This window comes from Lupinus angustifolius, chromosome LG11 (genome assembly GCF_001865875.1).
Source record: "Lupinus angustifolius cultivar Tanjil chromosome LG11, LupAngTanjil_v1.0, whole genome shotgun sequence".
In the NCBI taxonomy this organism is placed as follows: Eukaryota; Viridiplantae; Streptophyta; class Magnoliopsida; order Fabales; family Fabaceae; genus Lupinus; species Lupinus angustifolius.
The window spans coordinates 16,673,149-16,698,389 of NC_032019.1; the positions used below are offsets into that span (position 1 = coordinate 16,673,149).

Consider the following 25,241-nt stretch of genomic DNA (forward strand, 5'->3'; position numbering starts at 1 on the left):
TATACATAATTATTTATGCATTGTTAGTATAAAAATTTATTCTCATAATTATTTACGATTACATGACATTGATGTTTTTTCGGTAAATTATATACATTTTGCTCTCTCATTTCGACCCATGTTGGGCACATCACAGGTTGAGTAACCAAAAACCAAATGGGTTATCTGCACAAAGCTTCGAAAACCCTACGGCAATGGAAATACATGTCTTCAACCTCATTTTCTTCATTCCCATTCATTCCATTTACCAACAGAATAACCCATCCACGCTTTTGTTCCAATTCACGGCAAAACAACAAAGAACAAAACGCCATAGATTTGAATCAGTACCCTCCAGAGCTTGTTAGAAACTTCTCTATCATTGCACATGTTGATCATGGAAAGTCTACCCTTGCTGATCGCCTTCTTGAACTCACTGGAACCATTAAGAAAGGTCATGGCCAGCCTCAATATCTTGATAAATTGCAGGTATTTTATTCTCTTTTAATTTTTTTTATAGGGTTAGGTTTTTTCGGAGAGTTCCAACGCTTTGGTCTAGTCGTATAAGATCTCATAGACCCAAAAGGTTAATGATTTATTTCTAGGAGCTACACCTGTCAGAGAGGCAGTCAGACACTCCGAAAGGATTGGTTCCTTACTCATAGGAGAGTTCCAATGAGGCATTGGTCTAGTGGCAACAGGGGTTTGATATTTGTAAGCCACAGTTGTTGAGGGACAACCACATATCCCGGAAGGATTAGTTTCTTACTCATAGAGGAGTTGCAAGAAGGCATTAGTCTACTGGTGTGAGACCTCACTTGGTTCCCAGATAGACCAAAAAGTCGAGAGTTACATTTTTGGGAGGAACACTTATTGGGAATGACAGTCACACGCCGGAAAGAGATTAGTTTCTTAGTGAGGGATACCCTTAGTTATACTAAAAAAAAAGTTTTTTAGCGGAGTGAGAGAGGGAAAGGTCGCTTTTTGTCATGCGGCTCTATCAATTTAGCTGCAGGTATTTATATTCTCCAAAATATCATTTCCTGTTCTTAGTCAGATAGAATCACGTAGACGTTAAGATTCATGTTAACTTCAAAATGTTATTCCTCTAATTAATTTAAGATTTGTGCTTTTGCATCTTTCTTTTAATTTTATTATACCTTGGTTGTGTGTCGTAAACTGTAATAACCAGGCTTCCTAGCGGGTTTGTTTATTAGCAGTATTGAATGATAAAATGGTGTCCCCAATAGATAGCTCTATTGGTACATCTGCGAGATTGAGCATGTTCAAACCCCGACAGCTGCACAAATTCCTTTCTCCCGTTCCGGTTAGAAAAACTTTACCTATAAAAATATGACAAAAAGGTATTACCCGAGATTAGTGCTTTTCTGAAGATTATATTGAGTTATCTAGGTGCTGGAATGGGGCAGTGTGGTGGTTAGTGGAAAATTTTATATTTCTTGTCTCATTTGTTACTTAATTGATGAAGTCTGTAATGTCTTAGGTGGAGAGAGAAAGGGGAATCACAGTTAAAGCTCAGACTGCAACCATGTTCTATAAGCACAGCGTAAATGGTGACAATATTAGTGACGGAAAGGAGTCATGTAAGTTTTTGCTGAATCTTGTTGACACTCCCGGGCACGTGGATTTTAGTTATGAAGTGTCGAGGTCATTGGCAGCTTGTCAGGGTGTGCTTTTGGTTGTTGATGCAGCTCAAGGAGTCCAAGCACAAACTGTTGCTAACTTTTACCTTGCTTTTGAGTCTAACTTAACCATTGTACCGGTCATAAACAAGATTGACCAGCCAACTGCCAATCCCGATCTTGTTAAAGCCCAGTTAAAGTCAATGTTTGATCTCGACCCAAGCGATGTACTGCTGACATCTGCTAAGACTGGACAGGGTCTTGAGAGTATCATTCCGGCAGTCATAGAGCGCATACCTCCGCCTTCTGGGAGTTGCAATTCTCCTCTACGAATGCTTTTGCTTGATTCGTATTATGATGAATACAAAGGGGTAATATGCCATGTTGCTGTTGTTGATGGTGCCCTGCGCAAGGGGGATAAGATTTCTACTGTAGCTACTGGTCAGTCATATGAAGTTTTTGATGTAGGCATCATGCATCCTGAACTTAAACCTACCGGAATCTTGCTTACTGGACAAGTTGGTTATGTTGTAAGTGGCATGCGCTCAACCAAAGAGGCACGTATTGGAGATACAATTTACCATACTAAAACCGCTGTTGAACCTCTCCCAGGTATAGCTGTCATCTTTTGTCCGCCATCTATTCTTTCGGTTACTTTTATATGCTATCTTTATGCACTGATTTGGTAAAAAAATTTGTAAACCGTGCAATTAATTGGCATACATTATTATATATATTAGATAGTCACTGCCAGACCATGATGTAGGCTATTGATACTTTTCTGTACTGCATAGAATTACTTGGATCACATAGACTTCATTCACTTTTGGAACACTTATAGGTGATGTTCATACAGAAAATGGAATGAGTTCATTTCATCATTTGACCATTATTAATTTGCCTACCGGAAAAAAATTAACTAAACAATCAAGCTAAAGTTCTTTATGGCATAGAATTAATTGGATCACATAGACTTTCACTTCCTTTCATCTGTGTCTCTTTTTTAAATTTACATTTGATAATTTTGAATTATAGGCTTCAAGCCAGCAAAACACATGGTATTCTCTGGTCTTTATCCAGCAGATGGATCGGATTTCGAAGCACTCAACAATGCAATAGAGAGGTTGACATGCAATGATGCCAGTGTTTCTATTGCTAAAGAAACCAGCACAGCTCTAGGTCTGGGGTTCAGGTCTGATATCTTTCCGTTTTTTTTCATTTTTTGGGACCATGGTTCATGTCTGTTTTTTGTACTACTAATGGAATGGGATGAGAATTTGGTTCTGCCAAAACTCGAAACATAGCTACTTTCATGCGGAATAGCTTTCTTATGGTTTTTATTTTATATATATATATGCAATCAGGTGTGGATTTTTAGGCTTACTACACATGGATGTTTTTCATCAACGGCTTGAACAGGTAATATATCATTGTATGGAAACCAAATTATAACTTTAAGCTGATGGTGAAGATATATTTTTCAAAAATAACTAATAATATACAACAACAACAACTATTCTGACCCCACACTGAGAAAAATGATTAGTTGTTGCTACATGTATGCTTCATAAGCATTCTGTGTATGATTTGCATTGGAATGATAAAAAAATGTATAGAAGAAGACCTTTAATTCGTTTTCTGCTTTATTCTCCGATGACAAATACTATGTATAAACAGGAGTATGGAGCTCATGTTATCTCAACTGTTCCTACCGTGCCCTATATATTCGAGTATTCTGATGGAAGGTAGGTAGAAAAGGCGTATTTGTCAGGCTAAATTCCATTCTGATATATGCTAATATTATATGTGCTTTTCAGCAAATTAGAAGTTCAGAATCCTGCTACGTTACCCTCTAATCCCAAGCAAAAAGTAATAGCCTGTTGGGAACCTACAGTGCTAGCTACTATAATCATTCCTAGTGAGTAAGCTCTTGTACAACCCTGAGTATAATTTATTTGATTCTTTCAGAGATATTCCCTGTCTTAATTTATTGGTTATATAAGGTATGTGGGACCCGTTATTACCCTTGTCTCAGAGCGTAGGGGTCAGCAGTTGGAGCACTCATTCATTGACAGGTACAATTTTACCCAAGTTTTCATTTCGTGAACATATCAATCCAAATGCATCATGAAAAGTGATGTGATTTTCTTGGATATTAGATGCTCAATTTACAAGATATTCCTCAATTATTGACATAAATTTTGGTATTTTCTGTGTATGTCTGTACATTAGCTTCTCTATTATTGAAACAGTGATCCTTTTTTTTTATTCCTGCAGCCAAAGGGTATTCATGAAGTATCGCATGCCTTTGAAAGAAATTGTTATTGACTTTTATAATGAACTGAAGAGTATAACATCAGGCTATGCATCATTTGATTATGAAGATGCAGAGTAAGTACCCTTGTCCTCCGTCTCTATTCCTATAACTGTGTTCATGGTTGCTGTTATGCACCCACTCCTATTTACTTTGGTACATTTACCATCTACTGTGCCATGTATAGTTTGAAACAATCATCCGGTACATGTGCCAATGTAGATTGGTATAGAAAAGTTATAATACCCGGGGATATACTTTTTACCCTTTCCTCTCTACTTTTGTTTGATAGATAATATTATGAATATATTTATTGGCTGTATCAAATTTATGAACAAGTGAATTTGTAAGTTTGGAGTAGCATAGCTTTATAATGCATTCAATGGGTTCCACTACAGTTATCAACAATCCGATCTGGTGAAACTTGATATCCTCTTGAATGGGCAACCAGTTGATGCGATGGCAACCATTGTTCATAAGGTGAAAGCATATCGTGTTGGGCGTGAACTGGTGGAAAAATTAAAGAAAGCCATAGACAGGTCTTTTTTTTTAGAAATAATTTTATTGTTTCATTCATATGGATTAGTTTCAACTCATCTCAAAATTTTCTTAACTTTGAACAGGCAAATGTTTGAGATATCCATACAAGCAGCCATTGGGTCAAAGATTATATCTAGGGAGACGTAAGCTTCTATATAAAGTATTTTGCTAATGCGACTTTTTGGAATGGTTGCTACAATAAAAATTGGTTTTGATATGAAAATATTAATTTTGATCACACACTTTACTATCTTAGTCATTTCATTTCTGAAGCCTTTATGTCGGTCGATTTTAAAATCCCCAACAAAAGTAAAGGATGAAGGATTAGGTCTATTCTTTATGTACTTTAAGTCATCAATTCTGCCATGGTCAATTGTAGGATTTCTGCTTTGAGGAAAAATGTTCTTGCCAAGTGTTATGGTGGTGACGTTAGTCGAAAGAGGAAGCTATTGGAGAAGCAGAAGGAAGGAAAGAAGCGAATGAAACGTGTTGGTTCTGTTGATATACCGCAAGAAGCTTTCCATGAACTATTGAAGGTTTCATAGAAAACATGTTGGAAGATAATTGCATTTATATGGTAATCACATGTTTCCTTTTCTCTTTTTCTTCAATATTAAGGTGCATCTAAAGAATTACACATGAACAATAGTGTCCAGTCGTTGATCTGATATCAAATGCTAAATTGTTGGTGGGGCTTGAATGTAGTCAGATTTCTACAAAAGGAAGTTTCAGTTCTTCTCCACCTTTCTTCGATACATTAAATCGAGAAACTATATCTCTAAACAGATAAAGGCTGCATTTGTGATTAATTATCATTGACCATCCAGCTTTAAAGCTTAGCAGTAAAGTATGGTCCAACTTTGGCTATAAGGGCAGCCCAGTGTATAGGCTCCCACTTAGTGGGGTATGGGGAGGGTAGATGTACGCAGTCTTACTCCCACAAGCAGAGAGACTGTTTTCAGAATTTGAACCCGAGACCTCATGGTCACTAAGCAACAACCTTATTATTTCTTTAATTAAAAAATTTATCTTTGCACTGATTATATATAAAGTTTGAGATTGGAGTAAGGCTGAGTTTGTCCATGCTTCTCATTCGGTAGCCATACCTAGTGAAAACTATGCAGGGAGATCCATTATTGTCATTTCCTTGAAGATGTTATGAAGTAACTGAGTATTTATCCCCATTTCTCCTTTTGTTTCTGTTCTGTAGGTTTTGTAACCTAACACCCTTGCAAATTTCGACTTTGTGGATATTGCTACAAAGAGAGGCCTGCAGAAAACAATAACAGAAATGGTGAAAGTAATGTACTTGACTGGTTTCATGCAAGGTTCCTTTCTTGCTTTTCGAATCGAGCTCATTCATAAGTGAAAATGACTAGTATTGCTTTCTTAAGTTGAATCCTTATTCTTCCATATATTTTTGTTATCTGGTGGAAACCGGACATGGCAGATTGATTTCTTTCCGCCAATGTTTCGTGTATTTCGGGTTGAAGATAAATTGCCTTAATAGTTCACCTAGGCCACGATCTTTGTACATGAAGAGGTTTTCATTAATAATCAGAAAATATTTGATATTATTGCAACTTTGATTAGCTTGTACAATCTGCATGGATTTGATTTTGGGAATGGAGTATCTCCTTGTATAAGGAGATAAGTCCAGTGAAATCATGACATGTGTCATGTTTCATCATTTTCTATAAAAATATTTCAAAAAATAAACAAAATAGCACACATGTCACATTTTTAATGGCCAGAGGAGATAAGTTATCTCCTTATATAAGGAGATACATTATTCTCTTTGATTTTACATTACTTTTTTTCTCCTAGTTGGTGTTGCTGGAGAAGCATGTTCTGAAATGTTAAAAAGAAGGTAGTCGAAATTGCGATCATCATCGTAAAATCGTACGACCTCACACTTTTCGGGCTCCCAGAGAGTAGCGAGCCTGCTTGTTATCTTGTCTTGCTGCTGACTGTGAGATCATAGGGCTTTTATGTAGGATAAGTAAGATTAGAACTATACCAAAGAGGAAGAAGAGTTGGTCAAAAAAATTATCGGCCAAATCTGTTACTATACTGAAGATGATTGAACATATACCCAAAAACAACCAAATTGCAAAAAATCGCATTCATAGATGGAAATAAAAATATATGATTTCTTTATCGATGAAGATGAACCTTATTTAAATAGAGAATAATGTATCTCCTCATATCATGAGATAATTTATCTTCTCTAGTCAGTAAAAATGTGACATGTGTGCTATTTTGTTTATTTTTAAAAATATTTTTATAGAAAATGATGAAACATGACACATGTCATGATTTCACTGGTAAAAGGAGATAACTTATCTTCTTATATTAGGAGATACTCCATTCTCATTTAAATATCCAATAATAAAAACTTTTAATTTACATATATCTTTTTTAACTAATCATAATAAGTAATGGATTGAGTGATATAGTCTTTTGGATAATAATTGTGTTCCCTAATTCTCCTCATGAGATCTTCAAGGGTGACAAAGGCACATGTACCCATGGTAAGTTATTCCTCATCATATTCATCTATTTTAATTATATAACAGCTATGTTTCATTCACAACAAGTCAAGTTACATCACATAACTTTCATATTAGTTTCTCTACCAACAAGATATTAGTCTAATGATATAAGGTTTCGCTAAATCCTAAGATAACTAAAAAGTTAATGGTTTAATTCTTATGAGCAACACTTGTTGGAAAATGCAGTCACGCACCCTGAAAGAAATTAGTTTCTTATCAAAGGTAAGTATACCCTTGCTAGTAACAAAAAAACATTAGCCCCTCTCTCTTCTTGCTTTGTATTGAGTTTTATTTTGGCATCCTGCCTAACCTAAAACTATGATCCCAAAATTTATCTTAATTTTTTTATTGAGAGTAATTTATTGGATCAATTTTCTGGAAGAAGAAAAACAAAGTAATTTGGTAGGATATTTCCATGGATCGAAATGCCTCTGTCCTATTTTTCAAAAAAAAAACTGATGAATCTTGGCATTTCACGCTCAAAATAACAAATTTTGATCTTTGGTGGTAATATGTTTATAGGTTTCCTTTGATTTTTTTCCTGACAATTCACATATGATTTTAGTACTTGGACCTTTTTCTATTTGATAAGAATAATAAAAACAATAAATAAATAAATATATCTATGTAAATGATAGATAAAGTAGAAGAAGGGATTGCATTATACTAAATAAATATTAACTAACATGAGCTGAGGAAGCTTGGGGATTCATTGGGAATAATTCTACCTATATGCAATTATAATTTATGGGTGAAAACGAATATTATGATATCCGCGTCGTGGATATTCGTACATTTTTAAATTTATTTTTTATTATTTTTAGATTATATATAATTTTATTATTATTTTATAATCAATTTTAGTGACTGAAGCATAGTAATAAACTTATCATATATATGTAATTATTCATGTAATAATTATTTTTATTGATATTAACTGTTACAATGGATATAAAGATATAACTAAACTTAAAAAATCATTGAGTACTCGCAAGTAGGGTAGGTAAGGGCCTGAGTAAGCACTACTCATATTTGTCTCGTCCCGTTGTCATCTCTACGTGAAGTCTTCATTATCTTAACGCATAAGCTACTAACTTCATCTTGCATCAATACACACCCTAATCCATGTTTTGATGAGTAAAAAACATCAAATTCCGTGTTTGGATTTGGTCATATTAACATTAGTGACATGGTTAATTTCTGCCTCATGGTTAGCATTGGTGACATGGTGTATTAGTAATCCAACCAACTTTTTTTTTTTTTTGACTCGAATGAATTATGCATGGAATTGTTGAGAAATGTTCCAATACAAGACAAGGATACGAGAGGGTGTGAAGAGGAAATAAGAGTAGAAGAGGACTCTTCGTACCTACAATAATGGATCGATAATTGTTTTTTTCATCTTTATCATAACATTTTATTATTTGTACTATACAAGTTGATTTAATTTGAACTCAGTTTTGATTGTACTTGTTTGTTGTTGTTGTGTTATGAACTTGAAAAGACCTTACTATGTTTTGTTGGGGTGTTTCCCAAATGGAGAAGAATGAATTGAAGACTAATATTGATACTTAAAAAAATTTTGAGAGATTAAAATGAAAATCTATTTGGAGCTCGTGAGGAGGGAAGAAGTTATCATAAAACCACATTGTTTTGTGACCTTATTTAATAAAACAATTCAAAATAACGTTCTTTCGGAGTTAACAAAATTTTCCACCATGGAAATGCCACACATGTCCACTTATGCATATAACATGTCAAATCAAACATTCTATTACTGTTAGCAAATAGAGATTAACCAAAGAATTAATATGAACCACAGTTTTAAAAACTAAAACTAAAATGATAATTTAAATTTATTAAGGATTAACGAATCACAGTTTAATTTAAATTTATTAAAGATTAATATGATATAATATAGTACTAGAAATGAATGTTTATCCTAAATACTAAATAGAATAGAATTCCCCAACAACAAACACATAAGAATTTACCAACAAAAGTGTAAGATCTTACTATATCTTTAAAATAAAAAATTCGATTCCTAAAAGTGACATTTATTAGGAAGTAACACAAACTCAAAATGTACCAAGCGGATAACCTTTATAATACAAAAAAAAACACATAAGAATTTTAATAAAATAAAATAAAAAGAAGTTAAAATAACAGAGAGGGGACAAGAACGTACGAACCGATTCATTTGTAACCAGAAGCGTAAGCAGCAAGAAGAAGCATGGGAGTCCACGGTCTCTGGGAACTACTCTCCCCCGTCGGCCGCCGCGTCTCCGTCGAGTCCCTCGCCGGAAAAACACTCGCCGTCGGTATATTTCCCTTTAACCCTTATTACAATTTCCCATCATTAATTACTTTTTCGATACTACGAACACTATGGGTAAAAAACTAATCTCTTTCGGAATTTGGACTATCCTCTTCACAATTTTTCTTAACTTTTGATCTTCCTGGAATATAGTGGTGACTTATCCTACTAGACCATTACGTTCATCATTAATTAATTAATCCATTCATAAATGAATAAATAATCCTTTGATTCTTTTGATAGATGCTAGCATATGGATGGTTCAATTTCTGAAGGCAATGCGTGATGAAAAGGGAGAAATGATTCGCAATGCTCACTTGCTCGGTTTCTTCCGTCGCATTTGCAAGCTTCTTTTCCTCCGGATCAAGCCGGTATTTATCTTTGATGGAGGAACCCCTGCCCTTAAGCGCCGCACCGTGATTGCGCGCCGCAGGCAGCGCGAGAACGCTCAGGCCAAAGTCCGGAAAACTGCTGAGAAATTGCTTCTCAATCATGTAAGAATTTGGTGCATTTCTTCTTAATACATTGTTTCCTATTTGACAGTCTTTATAAAAGCAAATTTGCTCAACGTTTGTTCTTATTTAGTATCATAGTTGGAAATTGTGGTGTGACTTGCACCTACCTAATCAGAATTAATAAGAAAGATAATAAGTAGAAGTGAATTACTATAATTATTATTATAGAGATAAAGGGAAAAATTGGAAAATATTATATAATCATATTAGTTACATTTCTTATTGTATGCTCTACAACTTTAAAAGACTAGACAGTTATATAGGAACAAAGGTAGTAATCGATGATCACTGGCTTTAAGTAGAAGGAAATGTAATGCTAACAATTCACACTTTTGAACACTCTCTTGAACAAATTATTCAGCGAGTTGGTACAAAGATGGAAGGATGGATCCATTTTATTTCGTGAGTCCCGCACGATGTTTGAACAATAGAGTGTTGAAAACAGTGTTTTGGTAGCACTTATAAAAATATGTAAAGTAGGAAGGAAGAGCGATGCTAGTAGATAGTAATACACTCTTTTCAATACTCTCCTACAGCACATTGAGTGGAGTTTATGAGAGGACCTAGGTGATATTTTTGTGCCCAACCTGAACTCCAACCCCGATAGTTGTGTTTAAAAGAGTGTGTTGTTAATACTTTAGTAGAAGTGATGTTTTGTTCATGCTTGAAGGGTACTAGAAAAATTAAGCATGACTGAAAGTGGAGTGCAATTTGCTTACATCTCAGTCCTCAAATTTTGGTCAATCTGCAGATGAATGTTAGTTGAAAAATATTTTCCACCCTTCACTATGCAGCAATGAGTGAATCAAAAGCTTTTCATTCAACTATTTCTCCACTCACTCACACAAGCACACCTTAAATGTTTGTCTACCATAGTTATGATTCCTTCTTTTGTGTTTCTCTGTCACTTGCTCACTTGCAGGTTATATTTTAGTAATGTGTTGAAAACATGAAATATGCAATGATTCTTAATTTTGAGGGACACTTGTACTCATTTCTGTATCACTTGCAAAAAAAAAAGAGAGAATCAGTGACATTGAACCTTAGCGTTAGATTGTAACATGTTCCTGATTTTACAGTTCATAAATATTTGAGAATGTTGGATTTTAATATTTGTTCTTGCTTTGTTACTTCACATTGAGTATAGCACGTTAAGATGGTGCATTTAATACATTATATTTGCTACATGTATTCTGTTATGCTAATTTTTATTTTGACCCCGTTTTTGACAGTTAAAGGCATTGAGGTTGAAAGAATTAGCTGATGATATTAAGAACCAGAGGCTGAAGCCAAAGAATGATACCAAGAGTCAGAAAAAATCTGATAAGATGGACTGCATTGACAATGATTCAGGAAAAAGAAATATGAAAGAGCTAGATGAGATGTAAGCTGCATATGCTGTTGTAAATCTGTAAAGCTTTCTCCTGTGAGAGTTATGCTTACTTCATTAGTTGAATTATTTATTTAGGTCTGCATCTAAGGAGGAGAGGAATTTATCGCAAACAATAACATCGACAATTTGCAACCAGGAGAAGCTTGATGAAATGTAATCCGCCTATGAATTTATCCCAAATGATGGGGAAGAATATGGAGTATCTTACATAAAAGTTGCATAAAATGTTTTTTTTAATACAGACATCTTGGATATGGTTGATAACTTGTTTGTAATGTTTGATGAGTTGATTTAGGCTGGCAGCATCTATTGCTGCAGAGGAAAATGGAATACTATCCAGAAATGAAGCATCATCATCTTATGTAGCTAATCCTTCAGAGGAAGAATGTGTCGCAGATGAAGAAATGATACTGGTAAATTTGCAAATGTGGTCATGAGATGGTTACAAGTAGATAGTACAATGATATGATTTTTTATTATTTATGTGTATATTGTTACTCTTGGTTTCTTGATTGTGGCTTGTACCTTTCTCAGAATTTAGCAATAGCTACTGTGGAAAGTAAGGCTATTATTTATATGTCCTAATTCTGACTTCTCAATACCAATGTTTTAAATAGCGGTTGTGGTTTTCGAAACTCCAAAAATCATGACATTTCATACAATTATGGGAAAATGTGGCCAATGCTGCCACAATTGTGGTCGCAATACTGTTTCGGTGACTCCCAAAACCTTAACATATCGGTGTTTGTAATGGTCGCAAACCCATACTTAAAACCTTCCTCAATACTCTATGTTAATCCTCCAGAACTTATTGAATCTTCACTTTTTGCTACATCTATTTTTTCTTTCCACTATCGGCTATCCGTCAATGCAAAAGGTGATTTAGCTGTATTAGTTGCTTTGTATTAAAGATGTAGAATAGAAGTTAATTATAGATGTAGTTAGAAGTAGTTAAGCAACCATGCAGGCTATCAATATGTGACAACTGTACAGTTGAGTTGTCATTAGATGACAGGTGTTGTAAGACTTCATTACAATTTTCAATAACAGAAAATCAGTTTTCAGAATTCTCTCTCTCCCTTCTCTCTTTCTCTTGTCTTTACATGGTATTATGCAACCATGGCGAACACCAATGCCTAGTGCTATTGGGACCTCTTCTCTCGTGTCTTCACCACCAGTGTTTTTGAATGCTACGCCACTTCAAGCGATTCTGACCCACAGGTCAATCTGTCGCTTCCAACAATGAAACATGCGGAGAAGAATTTTCTGTTGTGGCAACATTTCATGAATACGATTCTCATCTCCAATTGAGCTTCAAGGTTTGTTTGTGGAATTGAAATTCCTCGGTTTTTCTCTGGTGATGACCAATTGTGTAAATCCTTCTTACTATAGGAGGAAGAAGATCAAGCCATTTTTCTTGGATCTTGAATTCTTTTTCCGAGATTCTTCAACCTCATGTTGTTGGTTGTTGTCGTTCATGGCAGTTATGGCAAGAAGTTCAGACCTTGTGCAACTCTTAAACAAAAGCCAAGGGACATCAAATTCGTCCGCGATTGCGTTCCAACACTCAAGGTTCTGGTTTCATCTCTGAACATTTTATGAGAATCAAATTGAGTGTTGTTTTGATGACTCATTGTTCAGTTTCTCAAGTTGAACATACAGATTTCATCCTTAATGGCTTGAATGAGGAATTTCAAATTGTGATCACTTCGGTAGAAGGTCAACCTGAACCTCCAACGATCATTCGCTTGCAGCAACACCGTCTTGAAATTGATCAGTTCCTTCAGTTTCTTCTTTTGTCTCAATGCATTCTACTTTAGTGTTACCGTCGTTTCAACCAAATTTCTCTAATCCTGAATTTCATCCAACTTATTTTGACTTCATTGGTTATGGCAGTTTTGGTAGTTATCATGGATCTCGTGGTGGCAGTTGTCATACTCGTGTAGGCCGTGACAATTTTTTAGCACCTTCCTCTATTTTGTGAGTTCTTCCTATGTTCCTCCACTTCTCCATATGCTATGACAACTAGTGCTGGTACCAAACGATGTCAAGTCCTTTTGTTTGGTTCCATGATTCAGGTGCAACCAATCACTTGACTGCAAATCCTACCTTTGTTCATGAACTTGTTGAGCACTCTGCACTAGAACACATGTTCTTGGTAATTGTGCTAGTATCCCACTATCCCTATTAAGCACTTAGGCACAACTCACTTTCCTTCTCCCATTGATTCTAATCTTTTTGTCAAAGAAAAATTTACTTTTAGTGCCTTCCATAACTAAAAATCTAATAGTTTGTCTCAATTTGCTAGGGACAATCACTGTTTCTTTCAATTTCACACTAATGATTGATTTGTGAAATCTCAAGGTACTAACCAACTTTTTATAAGAGGACCACTCACCAATGAGGACTTCATGCTTTCCCGGGTCTTCTACCTACTAAAGCTCCTAGCTGATTTGTTGTTCATTCTATGCTTACTCCTACTATAACTACTATGCATAGACCTTTTGTTTTCAATTCCAATATTAATGATTCTAGTATTATATCTAGGTCTAGCAATGTAAAGTCCCAATACTATTTTCTGTGGCATTGGAGAGCATTGTTCTTCATGTATTGTCATTGTTAAATACCTCATGTTAATAAAAGTGCCTTTGACATTTGCTTTGCTTGTTGGATGTGAACCTCATAGACTACATGCTCCTTCTTCTAGTGATGTCTATAACTCTTCTTTTGGCTTAGTTTACATTGATTTGTGGGGTCTTGCTCCTGTATAGTGACAATTTGGTTTTTGATATTATGTTTCTATAGTTGATAGTTGATGCTCACATTAGACACATCTGGATTTATTTAAAAAGGGTAGCCCAATGCACGAGTCTTCGATTTAATGTGGTTTGGGAGGGTAGATGTACACAACCTTACCCTTGCAATTAAAGAGACTGTTTCCATCTTTTTAACCCATGACCTCCAAGTCACAAGGCAAACAATCACAATGTTGTGCCGAGACTCACCCTTACTCACCTGAATTTATTTGATTAAACAAAAATATGAAACTCTAACCTTTTTTAAACACTTTCTCCAAATGGTTAAAACTCAGATGTGCAAAACCACCAAAACTATTGAAAGTGATTAGGGTGGCGAATTTAGACCCTTAACTTCATTCCTATAGTGTCTAGGCATTTTGCATAGGGTTTCATGTGGTCATACCCATCACCAGCAAGACACATAACAATAACCAAGCCTTGATATCTATCATAAATCATGTTCATTGATCTCTAAATCTAGGTGGGCCGGCTACATGGATTGAACAATGTCATAATGCTCTGAATCTTTCTTAATCTTATCTATGATCCTAATCATCCTATACATAGCAGGTCCTAAGCTCGTATAAAAGGTAAAGGTTGTGTTGGACAATTGATATCGAACATAAAATTTTGTCGAATATCTATTATATGGATCACCAACAAGGCACCATTGAGAGAAAACATAGATATATTGTAGAAACAAGTCTTGCCTTGCATGCTCATGCTTGTTTACCTATGCCTTGCCGGGAGCATACTTGAATCACAATTGTGTTTCTCATAAACATACCTCCGTCACCTTCATTACAAAATCAGTCTCCTCATTTACTTTTTGGAACAAAACCTGACCACCATTTCTTTAAAGTCTTTGGTTGTGCCTGTTATCATCATCTAAGACCTTATAACAAACATAAACTCGACTGCAGATAAGCTGAATCACTTTTCTTGCCTATTCTAATGCACACAAAGGTTATAAGTGTTTACCTAAAGAGGGCAAGTTATACATCTCTAAAGATGTGTTCTCTCAACTTCAGGTTGAATATTAGAGATGTAGAATAGAAGGTAATTATAGATGTAGTGAAGCAACTGTACAAGCTGTCAGTATGTGACAGCTGTACAGTTGAGCTGTCATTAGATGACAGCTGTTTAGCTATTCTAGACATAGCAAACTGTTGCAAGACTTCATTACAATTTTCAATAACAGAAAAACAGTTTTCAGAATTCTTCTCTTTACACACCACAGTCAATGCAGCTTGATATTCTTGCTCAGGTCAGTTTAAGATATATCATGGAATGTGGATGGTTTTGTCTTCCACCATTAATCTTGTAATTTTTTAGTTTATTATGACTAATTTTTTTCTTTTGACTAGTATATTAATTGACAAGCAATTAAGGAACAAATGTTTCAAGTTTATCATATCATAATTTATTTCATTGCCGTTTAGATAATGTTTGCTTAAGAACATCATTATATATTGACTTGCTTATCTGGCATATATGATATATTGGCTTTCTTTAATTAAAATGTAAAATGTTTTTATTTACTGTTTGATGACAGCTTAAAGGAAAGAAAAAAGGATTGATGAATGAGGTTGAAAACCAGAAACAACATAAGGTCATTGATAAGGACAAGGGGAAGGGGATACTGTCCTGTGAAACTGACATGGTTGGCTGTAGCCCCAGATGTGACATCTTGACATCTAAGAGTGACAATCAAGACAAACTTGATGAAATGTAAGCTGCATAAATAGATGTAATTCCGAGTTTGTAGTGTTTTTGCTTGGTTATAATGTATGTTTGTTTTGATGAGTCTATTAGGTTAGCTGCATCTATTGCTTTAGAGGAGAATGCAAGGAATACTACATCAATTTCTCTTGAGGCTTCTACTACCATTGAGGAAGAGGATGGTGGCTACAACGAAGATGAAGAGATGATACTGGTCAGTCTACATTTCTAGTCTTTTTCCTTGGGTTATTTCAAGAAATCTTTCTTGAGTTTAGGCAACAGCTAGTTGTAGTTTTAACATAGAAAACCACAATGAGTCCAAACTCCTCTTTAGTATTAGTCCATGCTCCCCCAACTCTAAACTCAAAAATCATTGTGATGTGTCTTCTAGGTTCAAAGAATAAAGATAAGTGTGTTTGTTTCACTTTAATTTTTTTTGCAGCCACCAATGCATGGTGAAATTGATCCTGTTGTTCTAGCCTCTTTGCCTCCATCAATGCAATTGGACCTCCTTGTTCAGGTAATGAGCTCATAAAGTATCTTTTAGCTTATCTACACTCATTTAGTTTTTTTGATGTCTGTTATTTAGTAATTATTGTGCAGATGAGAGAGCGGTTGATTGCAGAGAACAGACAAAAGTATCAGAAAGTCAAGAAGGTTGGTGAAAAAGTGATTATATTAATTTTGATATATTGATATTTAAAGCATATGTGGTAAACGTAATAGAAAATTGTGTTTGTCATGCATTGTAGTGTATACTGTCACAGATTGGTCCTTTATAAAATGTTAGTAAATTTAACTGATGCAAAAAGTATTCCTGTCATTAGTTCTTAATGGAGTGAGGGTAGACAAAATGTTTGGGAATTCTGTTGATTTTGAAGCAAATAATCAGATAATGGTTGGCATAAAATACAGGAGGAGCTTTTGGGTTTTCATTCTCTTGCATTTGCAATGCTAGAAATGTCATTAAGGAATTATATTTAATTGTTTTCTACTGAGCTTATTTTGAAAATGTGAGGCATGACTCTGGAAAGAAAACTGATGCTTTTACTAGGAATTAGATAAGAGTTTAATATCCACCATTCATGTGTATTATTTTTATTTAAGAGTTAATGATGGTTAACATATGAATGGTGGATGATGTGCTAACAGTGTAAAAAACTCTTACACTGTCAATGTAGAAATATTAAACTCATTAGAAAATATGGAAATTGTTGTTTTCTTGGCATTTACACAAGTCTTGATAGTAGGGATCAGTAGCCGAGCAGACTTAATTTTTCTTCCTTATCCATTGGCATTTGAGGTCTCTGCACCAACTAAAAAGTATTAGGACTCATCTTAGTATTCAATTCTGTTTGTTGTGGCAAAGGTGATGGTTTGATCCGTAGCTTTATAAGAAGTAATGACTCTTGTAAGATTAGGGTGTAGTAGATGCTTTCTTATGGACTTGTTGATGATCGATGACATTGATATTTTGCTTTCATCTTTTACTATGCAAGTACTGTTGTTTTTCCTGTGTTTTTATTTGTTCATTACTTCATTTTGGATGAAAATAAATTTTCCTTCTCTTAATAATGTTAATGATCAGGCAATGTACTTCTATGTGAATAATGTATGTGTGATTGGCTCATTTCAGGATCCTGCAAAATTTTCAGAGCTACAAATACAAGCTTACCTTAAAACTGTTACTTTCCGGCGGGAGATAGATGAAGTACAGAAAGCTGCTGCTGGGAGAGGTGTAGGAGGTGTACAGACTTCGCGGATCGCTTCTGAGGCCAACAGAGAATATATATTTTCATCATCTTTTATGGGTGACAAACAGTTAGTATTCTTATTTTCAATGGTTTTGTGCTATTGAGAAATTAGATGCTAGTCCTAATGAATGTTAGTGTTAAATATGGTTGGATGCTTTTCTTGTGTATTGCATACGATGTTTAGTGGATTTTTAATTTCTGCAACTTCCTTTATTTTTGCATTTGTAAATATGGCAGAGAACTTACCTCCAACAGATTAGGGAAAATTAAAGATGCACCACTAGAAGCACGTGGAACACACCCGTCACAGAAATTTGTGAATAACATTGCAGTAGTAACAGGTGATGATTCTAATACTTCAAGTGGATTTGCTTGCTATGAACCCGATGATCATGTTGATGATAGTATTCAGACATATCGTGATGAGAGTGGTCGAATTCGAGTCAGTAGATCGAGAGCTATGGGGATGTGTATGACCCGTGATTTACAAAGGAATTTGGATATGATGAAAGAGATTGAGCAGGAAAGAACATATGTGAATAGGGCTTCAAATAATAACACAGTGCTAAATGCTGAGAATAATGCTCCATTTGAAAATTCTGGGATTCAGCTTCCATGTAATTCACAAGAGATGAATGTTGACTTAGTTAGAGAGAATTTTCAAAATGAGCAGTCCATGTTAGACAGGGATACTTCTATAGAGATATCCTTTGAATATGATTGCAGGAGTAAGTTTTCAGATGGCGAGGATGACATATTTGCTAGCTTAGTAGGAAGAAATTCCAGGGAAATCTTTTGTGCTAATGATATGGCAGGAAAAGAACAAATTTCTGATTCTGATTCAGATTTTAATTTGGAAGAAGGAATTATTGAAGATAAGAATACCAATTTATGTGAAGAAAATAAGGTAGAACTGATCTCTTCTATTGCAGATGGGGATAATAATGATGAGAGCGAGGTAGAATGGGAGGATGGAGACTGTGATGGTGCTAAAAGCACCTTACTATCTCCATTTGAATCAGAAAAGGTAGCATCTCGAGGGTGCTTGGAGGAGGAGTCTGATTTGCAGGAGGCAATAAGGAGAAGCCTTGATAGTATAGGGGATGGGGAACCTAAGCACATGTCATCTGTAGATGAGCGTTCAACTGCTGATGAGAATAAATTGGGTCATGGAGAAGACAATGATGTTAATCCTGATTGTCCTGGCCCAATAGATTTAAATGATAATGTAGGATTCCTGAATAATAATACAAACAATACAGGTGATTCTACTTTGCCTAGAGAAGACAATACTGAACAAAATGAATTACCCGAAATTGTAGATGGAGATGAAAAACATGATTTTATGGCTAGAAATAACCCACAAACTCTGCATTTCCCTGGAGGTCAGTCAAATTCATCACTGTCATTTAATTTCAAAGACAAAGAACCGTTGGTTGACAAACCTTGCATACTGGATGCACGCTCTCGTCCTGAAGGTTCAACTTCAGATGCAAATGCAACAACAGAGGATGAGATCAATATGGTCGTAGAGCAGTTATCGGATAATACTCTTGGTGTCACTAAAGAGGAGAAAACGACCTATATTAATGAATCTGTACCATTGAGTAATTTTAATGACAATACCAAGCCTGTTATTCCTTTGACGGAGTCATCCTTGAAAGGATCAACAGAAGACCTCAATATGGAGCCGAAGTTGCTTGCAGTGGACAATGATAGAACTTTCTACGTGGGAGGGAACAATAACCTTGCCAAAGATGCAGTGAAAACCTCTGGAGATTTACCTGCCAATGTAGCTGAGATTAGATTGGAGGAAGAAATGCGAGTTCTCGATCAAGAATATATTGAGCTACAAAATGAGCAGAGAAACCTTGAACGTAATGCAGAATCTGTAAACAGTGAAGTATTCGCAGAATGTCAGGTGCAAACTGAAGCTTTTCTATGTATCAGTGATATCATATAGGTCTAACTTATAATTTTTCAAAAAAGCTGCTGCTGTGTGTTTATGCTTTTGCTTGTCAATTTGGTTTTCTCCTATCAGAATAGTCAGTTAAACTATTGAGTGAGCGATTTTGATTGGAATGTGTAATGTGTATCAGTCTGAAAGCAAGGTGTAATTTGTGCTATGCATTCTTCCAGTGCCTGGTTCCATACAAAAACTATCTTGTACTTTAAACTTATGATTTTTCTATGGAATGGGGCAGCAAGTAATTGTCATTGACAGGAGACAAGGATGGGGCCCTTATGTTGATAGAAGGATTTGTATATAAATGTCACTGCCAGAAATTAAACTATAGTTTCAAAACAATTGTTTATTGATTTTGCTCAATATTACTTCTAAAGAAGAAGCTAGACTTCAAAACTGAACAAATACTTAAATATTTATTATATTAGAAAGTCCTAAAGCAAGCTAATGCATAAGTAGGTGCAACAAGGCTATCCCTTTCAAATCTAAGTAAACAGCATTCATTGGTTTATTGTATGGGTTTTGTTAACCATTGCCCTTTAAGAAACACAAGAAAGGAAAGTCAATGTTGGAAATCTAATTTTTTGTCTTGCTTCATTAAATATACTAGTGTCCGATATTGACTTTTCATATTTATTATATACATTGCAAGAGCTTAAACTTCTCAATTTAGTGGTTTTAATTCTATTACATTTTTTGTCCATGTTATTCCGACTCCAGTTTACCAATTAGTCCAGACTTGGGTAATGGTAAATAACACCATTAATCGACCATGGCATGATGCTTGTAATTTACATTTTCTTGCATTGGTGATCATGGTTTTCTCATTTCATAAATGTATTAAATACCACTTGACAGACAATGTCCATAAGCTTTTTGTTGCCTTATGTTTGTGATGCATCTGATACTTCGTAGGAACTACTTCAAATGTTTGGCTTGCCATATATTATTGCTCCAATGGAAGCTGAAGCGCAGTGTGCTTATTTGGAACTCGCTAAACTGGTTGATGGTGTTGTGACTGATGACTCCGATGTCCTTCTATTTGGGGCTCGAAGTGTTTACAAGAATATATTTGATGACCGCAAATATGTAGAGACATACTTCATGGAGGTTAATTTTTTTTTTAAATACTGTGCCCGGAAATTATTTTACTTGTAAATAATTCTGATTGTATGCCTTTCTTTATTCCTTGTTCAGGACATTGAGAAGGAGCTTGGATTGACCAGAGAAAAAATAGTACGCATGGCATTATTGCTTGGGAGTGACTATACTGAAGGTGTAAGGTGTGACAACTTGCTAGTTCTAGTGCATAGTTGTGGCTAGTGATGTGATGCTTTTTCTTCATGGAGATGTTGCTAATGTTTATCTCTGACTTTTCTTTGTCCAAATGGTACTAAAGGGTTATATAGGTTCAACATTAATGCATTTAACTGGATATTTTTGTGTTGTATGCTAATGTAGTGGGATTGGCATTGTTAATGCTATTGAGGTTCTAAATGCATTCCCTGAGGAAGATGGCCTTGTTAAATTCCGGCAGTGGGTGGAGTCACCAGATCCTACCATACTTGGAAGGTTGGATGCAAAAAGTGGATCCAAAACCAAAAAGAGAGGGTCAGAAGTTGAAGAGAAGATAAATGTCTCGAAAAGCAATATTGAAGAGTCTGCATTAGACCCCCATGCTCCGGAGCAAAAGGAGTCTCTGGATTGCGTACAAGAAATAAAAAAAACTTTCTTCCATAAGCATGTAATTGATTTCCTGTTTTTTGAGCTTTCCAATAATAAATTGAAGGATACATATCATGTTTGTATGTGACATTTGACATTTTGTTTTTTATAGAGAAATGTTAGCAAGAATTGGCATATTCCTTCTTCTTTTCCGAGTGAAACAGTTATGTCTGCTTACTATTCTCCCCAAGTTGACAAGTCAATCGAGCCTTTCACGTGGGGAAAGCCAGATCATCTCGTTCTTCGCAAGTGAGTTTATATGCCTTTTTAGAGCCATTGTTTGTACTAGTGAGACCATTTAGTTCATTCTTGATTATATACAATGTTCAAAGCGTCTTGAAAAGAGAGGGTATGATAAGATAGTCTCTTATTTCTCATTCACTGAGCTAATCACTATTCTCCTGAGCTGCTTCCTATTGAAGTGGGTAATTGTTGTTACATCGGGTTTAACCTTCACATCTCCCATTTCCCATTCCCCCTTAAGTCTTATGACCTCTTTGAAAGAAGGGGTTTATACTTAACTCTTTTCTTTTACAAATTATTATATGGGGCCTACCGGCCTAATACTGTTGATAGGTATGTTAGGAAAGTTCAGCTTGCTTGATGTGGTACCAGGCCTTATCCTGTAAGCTATTTAGTACTTTTTTGTACTGCCACCTGTTTCTTGATGAATTTGATTTGTAACCTTTATTTTCAGCTTTGATTCTCAGAGCTATGTAATCTATACTTTGTCCCATGCTTGAATTGTAGAGCACGATAAACCAAGTATTATCATTCTGGGCATCCTAAACCTGAACTTTTGAGACTATATATTGATCTTACCTTCAGAGTGTTCTAAATTATGACATTCTTTAACCTATTTTAAAAATGTATATCTATATTCTATGATGTTCTGAGTTGCTTCTTTTATACAGATTGTGCTGGGAAAAATTCGGATGGGTTAGCCAAAAAGCAGATGAATTGCTATTACCTGTTTTAAAAGAATATAACAAACATGAGGTTAGAGACCAGGTTTTCCTGATGTTGATCCTAGTTTTATCATAATAAATAATTAAATTTGAACCAATTGTTAATTATATACAATCTTCTTTATGCCTCTAGTTATTATGAATATCCTGATATTTGTTGAATTTTTTAATAGACTCAACTTCGGTTGGAAGCATTTTACAGCTTCAATGAAAGATTTGCAAAAATTCGTAGCAAGAGAATTAAGAAAGCTGTAAAAGGTATTACTGGTAAGCAACCTGCAGATTTGACAGATAATTCTTTGGATGATTTAAACAAAAGTGGGAAGAATGAAAGACGAAGTTCTGTTGAACCTGGGGATTACAAATCGGATGATTCTAAGGGAACAGGGGAGGGACTTGAAAGTAGGAAGAAATCTAATACTAAAAAGTCAAATAAAAGAAAGAACAATGGGGATACTTTTGGCAAGGCGCGTTCAAGGACAAAGAAAATCAGTGATGGTCGTTCAGCTCCTGGTACATCTGAGGTGGAGAATTTACATGCATGTATGCAGACAGAAGAAGAGCAATGTGATGTTAAGGAATTGATTAGAAATAGAAGTGGTAGAGGCAGAGGAAGAGGTAGAAGCTTGGGAGTAAAACGAGGAAGGGGAAATGAATGTCGTGGTTTTCAGTCACGTGAAACCTCATCTAGCAGTAGTGACACTGTTGATCATGTCCCAAGTGTGCATCCTGATGTGTCAAAATTTCCACAAGAAGTGCGAAGGGTGAGCTTCTTCTTCTTGATTATCACATGTAGACATGAAATACACTGCTCCTTTATTATTAATCACTAATACACAAAATATATGTGCTTTGGTGCTTCTCAATGTTGTCAACTATGCCAAATGTTTCTTTTCCCTTTGTAAGTTGTAAATGAAAAAGAGAAGGTTGGCAATTATGTTCATTGGTAAATTTTGGTTTTACTCATTAGTGAGAGGGTGAGCTTGGCGCAAAGGTAAGATTGTTGTTTAGTGACCATGAGATCACAAGTTCAAATCTTGGAAGTAGTCTTTCCGCTTGTGGGGTAAGGCTATATATATCTGCCCTCCTAAGACCTCAATAAGTTGGATTCTCGTGGTGCACTGGGCTACCCTTTTTTTTTGTCTCCTCTGGGCATTTGAAATTTATTTTCTTTGTTGTTTGACTTTGTAAGTTTTTTGCATTACATCTCAGTTACATCTATAAAACCTAGGCACCATCTTTTATTAGCTGATAAACTGAGAAGGAATTAAAGTTTGCCTGTGACATTGAATGACCTTTGGCCACAAAAAATATAAAAAGGAATGTGAAGGTGTTCTACTTACTATTTTTGTCGACTCTCCAGTCAACGCGATCTCGGAAACCTGTCAAGTATTCTTTGAATGACCTTGAAGTTGAAGATTCTGATGATGCATTTGATAAGATAAACCAGCCATTCTTGCATGATGAGCCAGCAGAAGAAACCGTATCTGATATTCATGGTAGATGTGGAGAGGCTGCAACTGATCTCAGCAGAGGAAAAGAAACCAGTGAAGCCGATATTCCTGTAAAGGATAACTTGCCTAGAGAAAATTTTCAGTCAGAAAGTTCTTTTCACACAGATGATAATTCTTCTGATTACTACCTTAAAATAGGAGGTGGGTTCTGTTTGGATGATAGCAATACAACTAACAATGATGATGCAATTGATGTCAATACTGCTACAGCTGATTATACTGCAGACCTTCCATCATGTTCTGATTTTTTCGACGAGACTATCCGAAACAAAAATAGTTCAGATGTATTGTTTTCTGGCACTGAAAAAGCTGAAACTGAAGTGCAAGATGGTAATAAAGAGGTAAATGATGACCTTCTAAATGCTGATTCTGAAATGGGGGTCTTGAAACCAGAGAATACTAATGAGAACAGTGGAATCTCCATGGGAGCTTTTAGTGCTATACCGTTTTTGAAGAAAAGAAGGATGAACTGAAACTTCCCTATAGCTTTTGGATGTGATAGGTTTAGTTTAGGGCTACTATGTAGGAGTGCATCTATTGTCCCACTTTTTGTGTCACTTTACCATATTCGTTGGAAAAAATTATTTAAGTTAAAATTGTAATTATTAAAAAAATTTCGTCCCCCACAAAATAGTGGGAGAGTAGATGAACTCTCACATTGTGTTTGCACTTTGTACCATGTAATATATTGTTCTCACCCAACAACTTTCAAAAGTTCCGGTTTGATTTGGATAGGCTTTCTAACTGTCAAAATGGTTTAAACTGTCATATATTCTATACGACAACATGAATTGTGATTGTTTTCTGGCAGATAGTAATGTCAGTTTGACTATCTGACATTAGAAATTTGTGTTGCTGAATAGTTTGTCCTACTGGGCAGATTCTTTATCGAGTAACCTATCGGTATATAAAGTTAAGAGTAAATATCTAATTTGAACCTTATAAATATGTGTATTCTATTTTGTTTCTCGACAAAGTAAAAATTCAAAGTTAGTATTCAGATTGCGAATAAGTCAAATTAGTTTCTATTAATCCACCATTTACCTGTTTTATATAATCACCATTTCTCCCTATCCTTTTTATGCTAAGAGCTTATGGGGTTAAAATAAATACAAAAATGGGTTGAATGAGATGAAGATGCATAATTAGATGAAATGGAGGAGCAGAAGGTTGGTAGGTGTGAAACTAGGGGAATGAGGATGAGTGTAATTTTGAGTAGACACTATGTCAGTCAAATTATCATTCTCTTTTTAAATCTACATAATTCATCCCTAATTATACATGGAGAGATATCTGTGTACACTTAAGTTTAGTTATATTAATTACATTCAACTTTAGTTATTTATTTTCTTAAATCCAACAGATCAAATGAGTGAAGGAAATAAATGTTGAGAGAATAAAAGAAATTTTAAGCATCTTTTAAGTTTCACTCATTTGGTCCATTAGATTTAAGAAAATGAATGACTGAGATTGAGTGTAATTAGTGTAACTTAACTTAGTTGTAAACGGACCCCTCCTCATATACACACACATATATA

General features: G+C 35.2%; 2 protein-coding genes across 5 annotated transcripts; both read left to right on the forward strand.

Annotated features, from left to right (window-relative positions):
- On the forward strand, window positions 103–6,078 carry LOC109360382 (translation factor GUF1 homolog, mitochondrial). Its single transcript, XM_019605237.1, has 12 exons — window positions 103–468; window positions 1,484–2,234; window positions 2,658–2,814; window positions 2,987–3,041; window positions 3,300–3,367; window positions 3,440–3,544; window positions 3,626–3,697; window positions 3,900–4,013; window positions 4,335–4,475; window positions 4,560–4,619; window positions 4,856–5,053; window positions 5,687–6,078. The coding sequence occupies exons 1-11, from the start codon at window positions 157–159 to the stop codon at window positions 5,019–5,021; spliced, it is 2,001 nt and encodes a 666-aa protein (XP_019460782.1). The 5' UTR covers window positions 103–156; the 3' UTR covers window positions 5,022–5,053; window positions 5,687–6,078.
- LOC109360381 (DNA repair protein UVH3) lies at window positions 9,220–24,449 on the forward strand. 4 transcript variants are annotated; one of them, XM_019605233.1, is made up of 20 exons: window positions 9,220–9,352; window positions 9,592–9,842; window positions 11,096–11,247; window positions 11,332–11,409; window positions 11,552–11,669; window positions 15,610–15,785; window positions 15,870–15,990; window positions 16,219–16,296; window positions 16,380–16,433; window positions 17,413–17,597; window positions 17,768–18,719; window positions 18,786–19,451; window positions 20,412–20,606; window positions 20,694–20,779; window positions 20,958–21,240; window positions 21,334–21,470; window positions 22,136–22,220; window positions 22,363–22,953; window positions 23,553–24,220; window positions 24,361–24,449. In XM_019605233.1, the coding sequence occupies exons 1-19, from the start codon at window positions 9,265–9,267 to the stop codon at window positions 24,174–24,176; spliced, it is 4,920 nt and encodes a 1,639-aa protein (XP_019460778.1). In that variant the 5' UTR covers window positions 9,220–9,264; the 3' UTR covers window positions 24,177–24,220; window positions 24,361–24,449. The 4 variants fall into 4 exon arrangements, with proteins under 4 accessions (XP_019460778.1, XP_019460777.1, XP_019460780.1 ...); XM_019605232.1 differs by having other exon boundaries at window positions 17,768–19,451; XM_019605235.1 differs by lacking the exon at window positions 24,361–24,449 and having other exon boundaries at window positions 17,768–19,451; window positions 22,363–22,849; window positions 22,884–22,953; window positions 23,553–23,706.

Excerpts from the sequence above, each read along its gene's own strand:
- LOC109360382 (XM_019605237.1), top strand. The coding sequence starts at position 157 with ATGGGTTATCTGCACAAAGCTTCGAAAACCCTACGGCAATGGAAATAC. Across the intron at positions 469-1,483 it reads AATATCTTGATAAATTGCAG|GTGGAGAGAGAAAGGGGAAT; the intron begins GTATTTTATTCT and ends GTAATGTCTTAG. Across the intron at positions 2,815-2,986 it reads GCTCTAGGTCTGGGGTTCAG|GTGTGGATTTTTAGGCTTAC; the intron begins GTCTGATATCTT and ends ATATGCAATCAG.
- LOC109360381 (XM_019605232.1), top strand. The coding sequence starts at position 9,265 with ATGGGAGTCCACGGTCTCTGGGAACTACTCTCCCCCGTCGGCCGCCGC. Across the intron at positions 9,843-11,095 it reads AGAAATTGCTTCTCAATCAT|TTAAAGGCATTGAGGTTGAA; the intron begins GTAAGAATTTGG and ends CGTTTTTGACAG. Across the intron at positions 11,670-15,609 it reads CAGATGAAGAAATGATACTG|CTTAAAGGAAAGAAAAAAGG; the intron begins GTAAATTTGCAA and ends GTTTGATGACAG.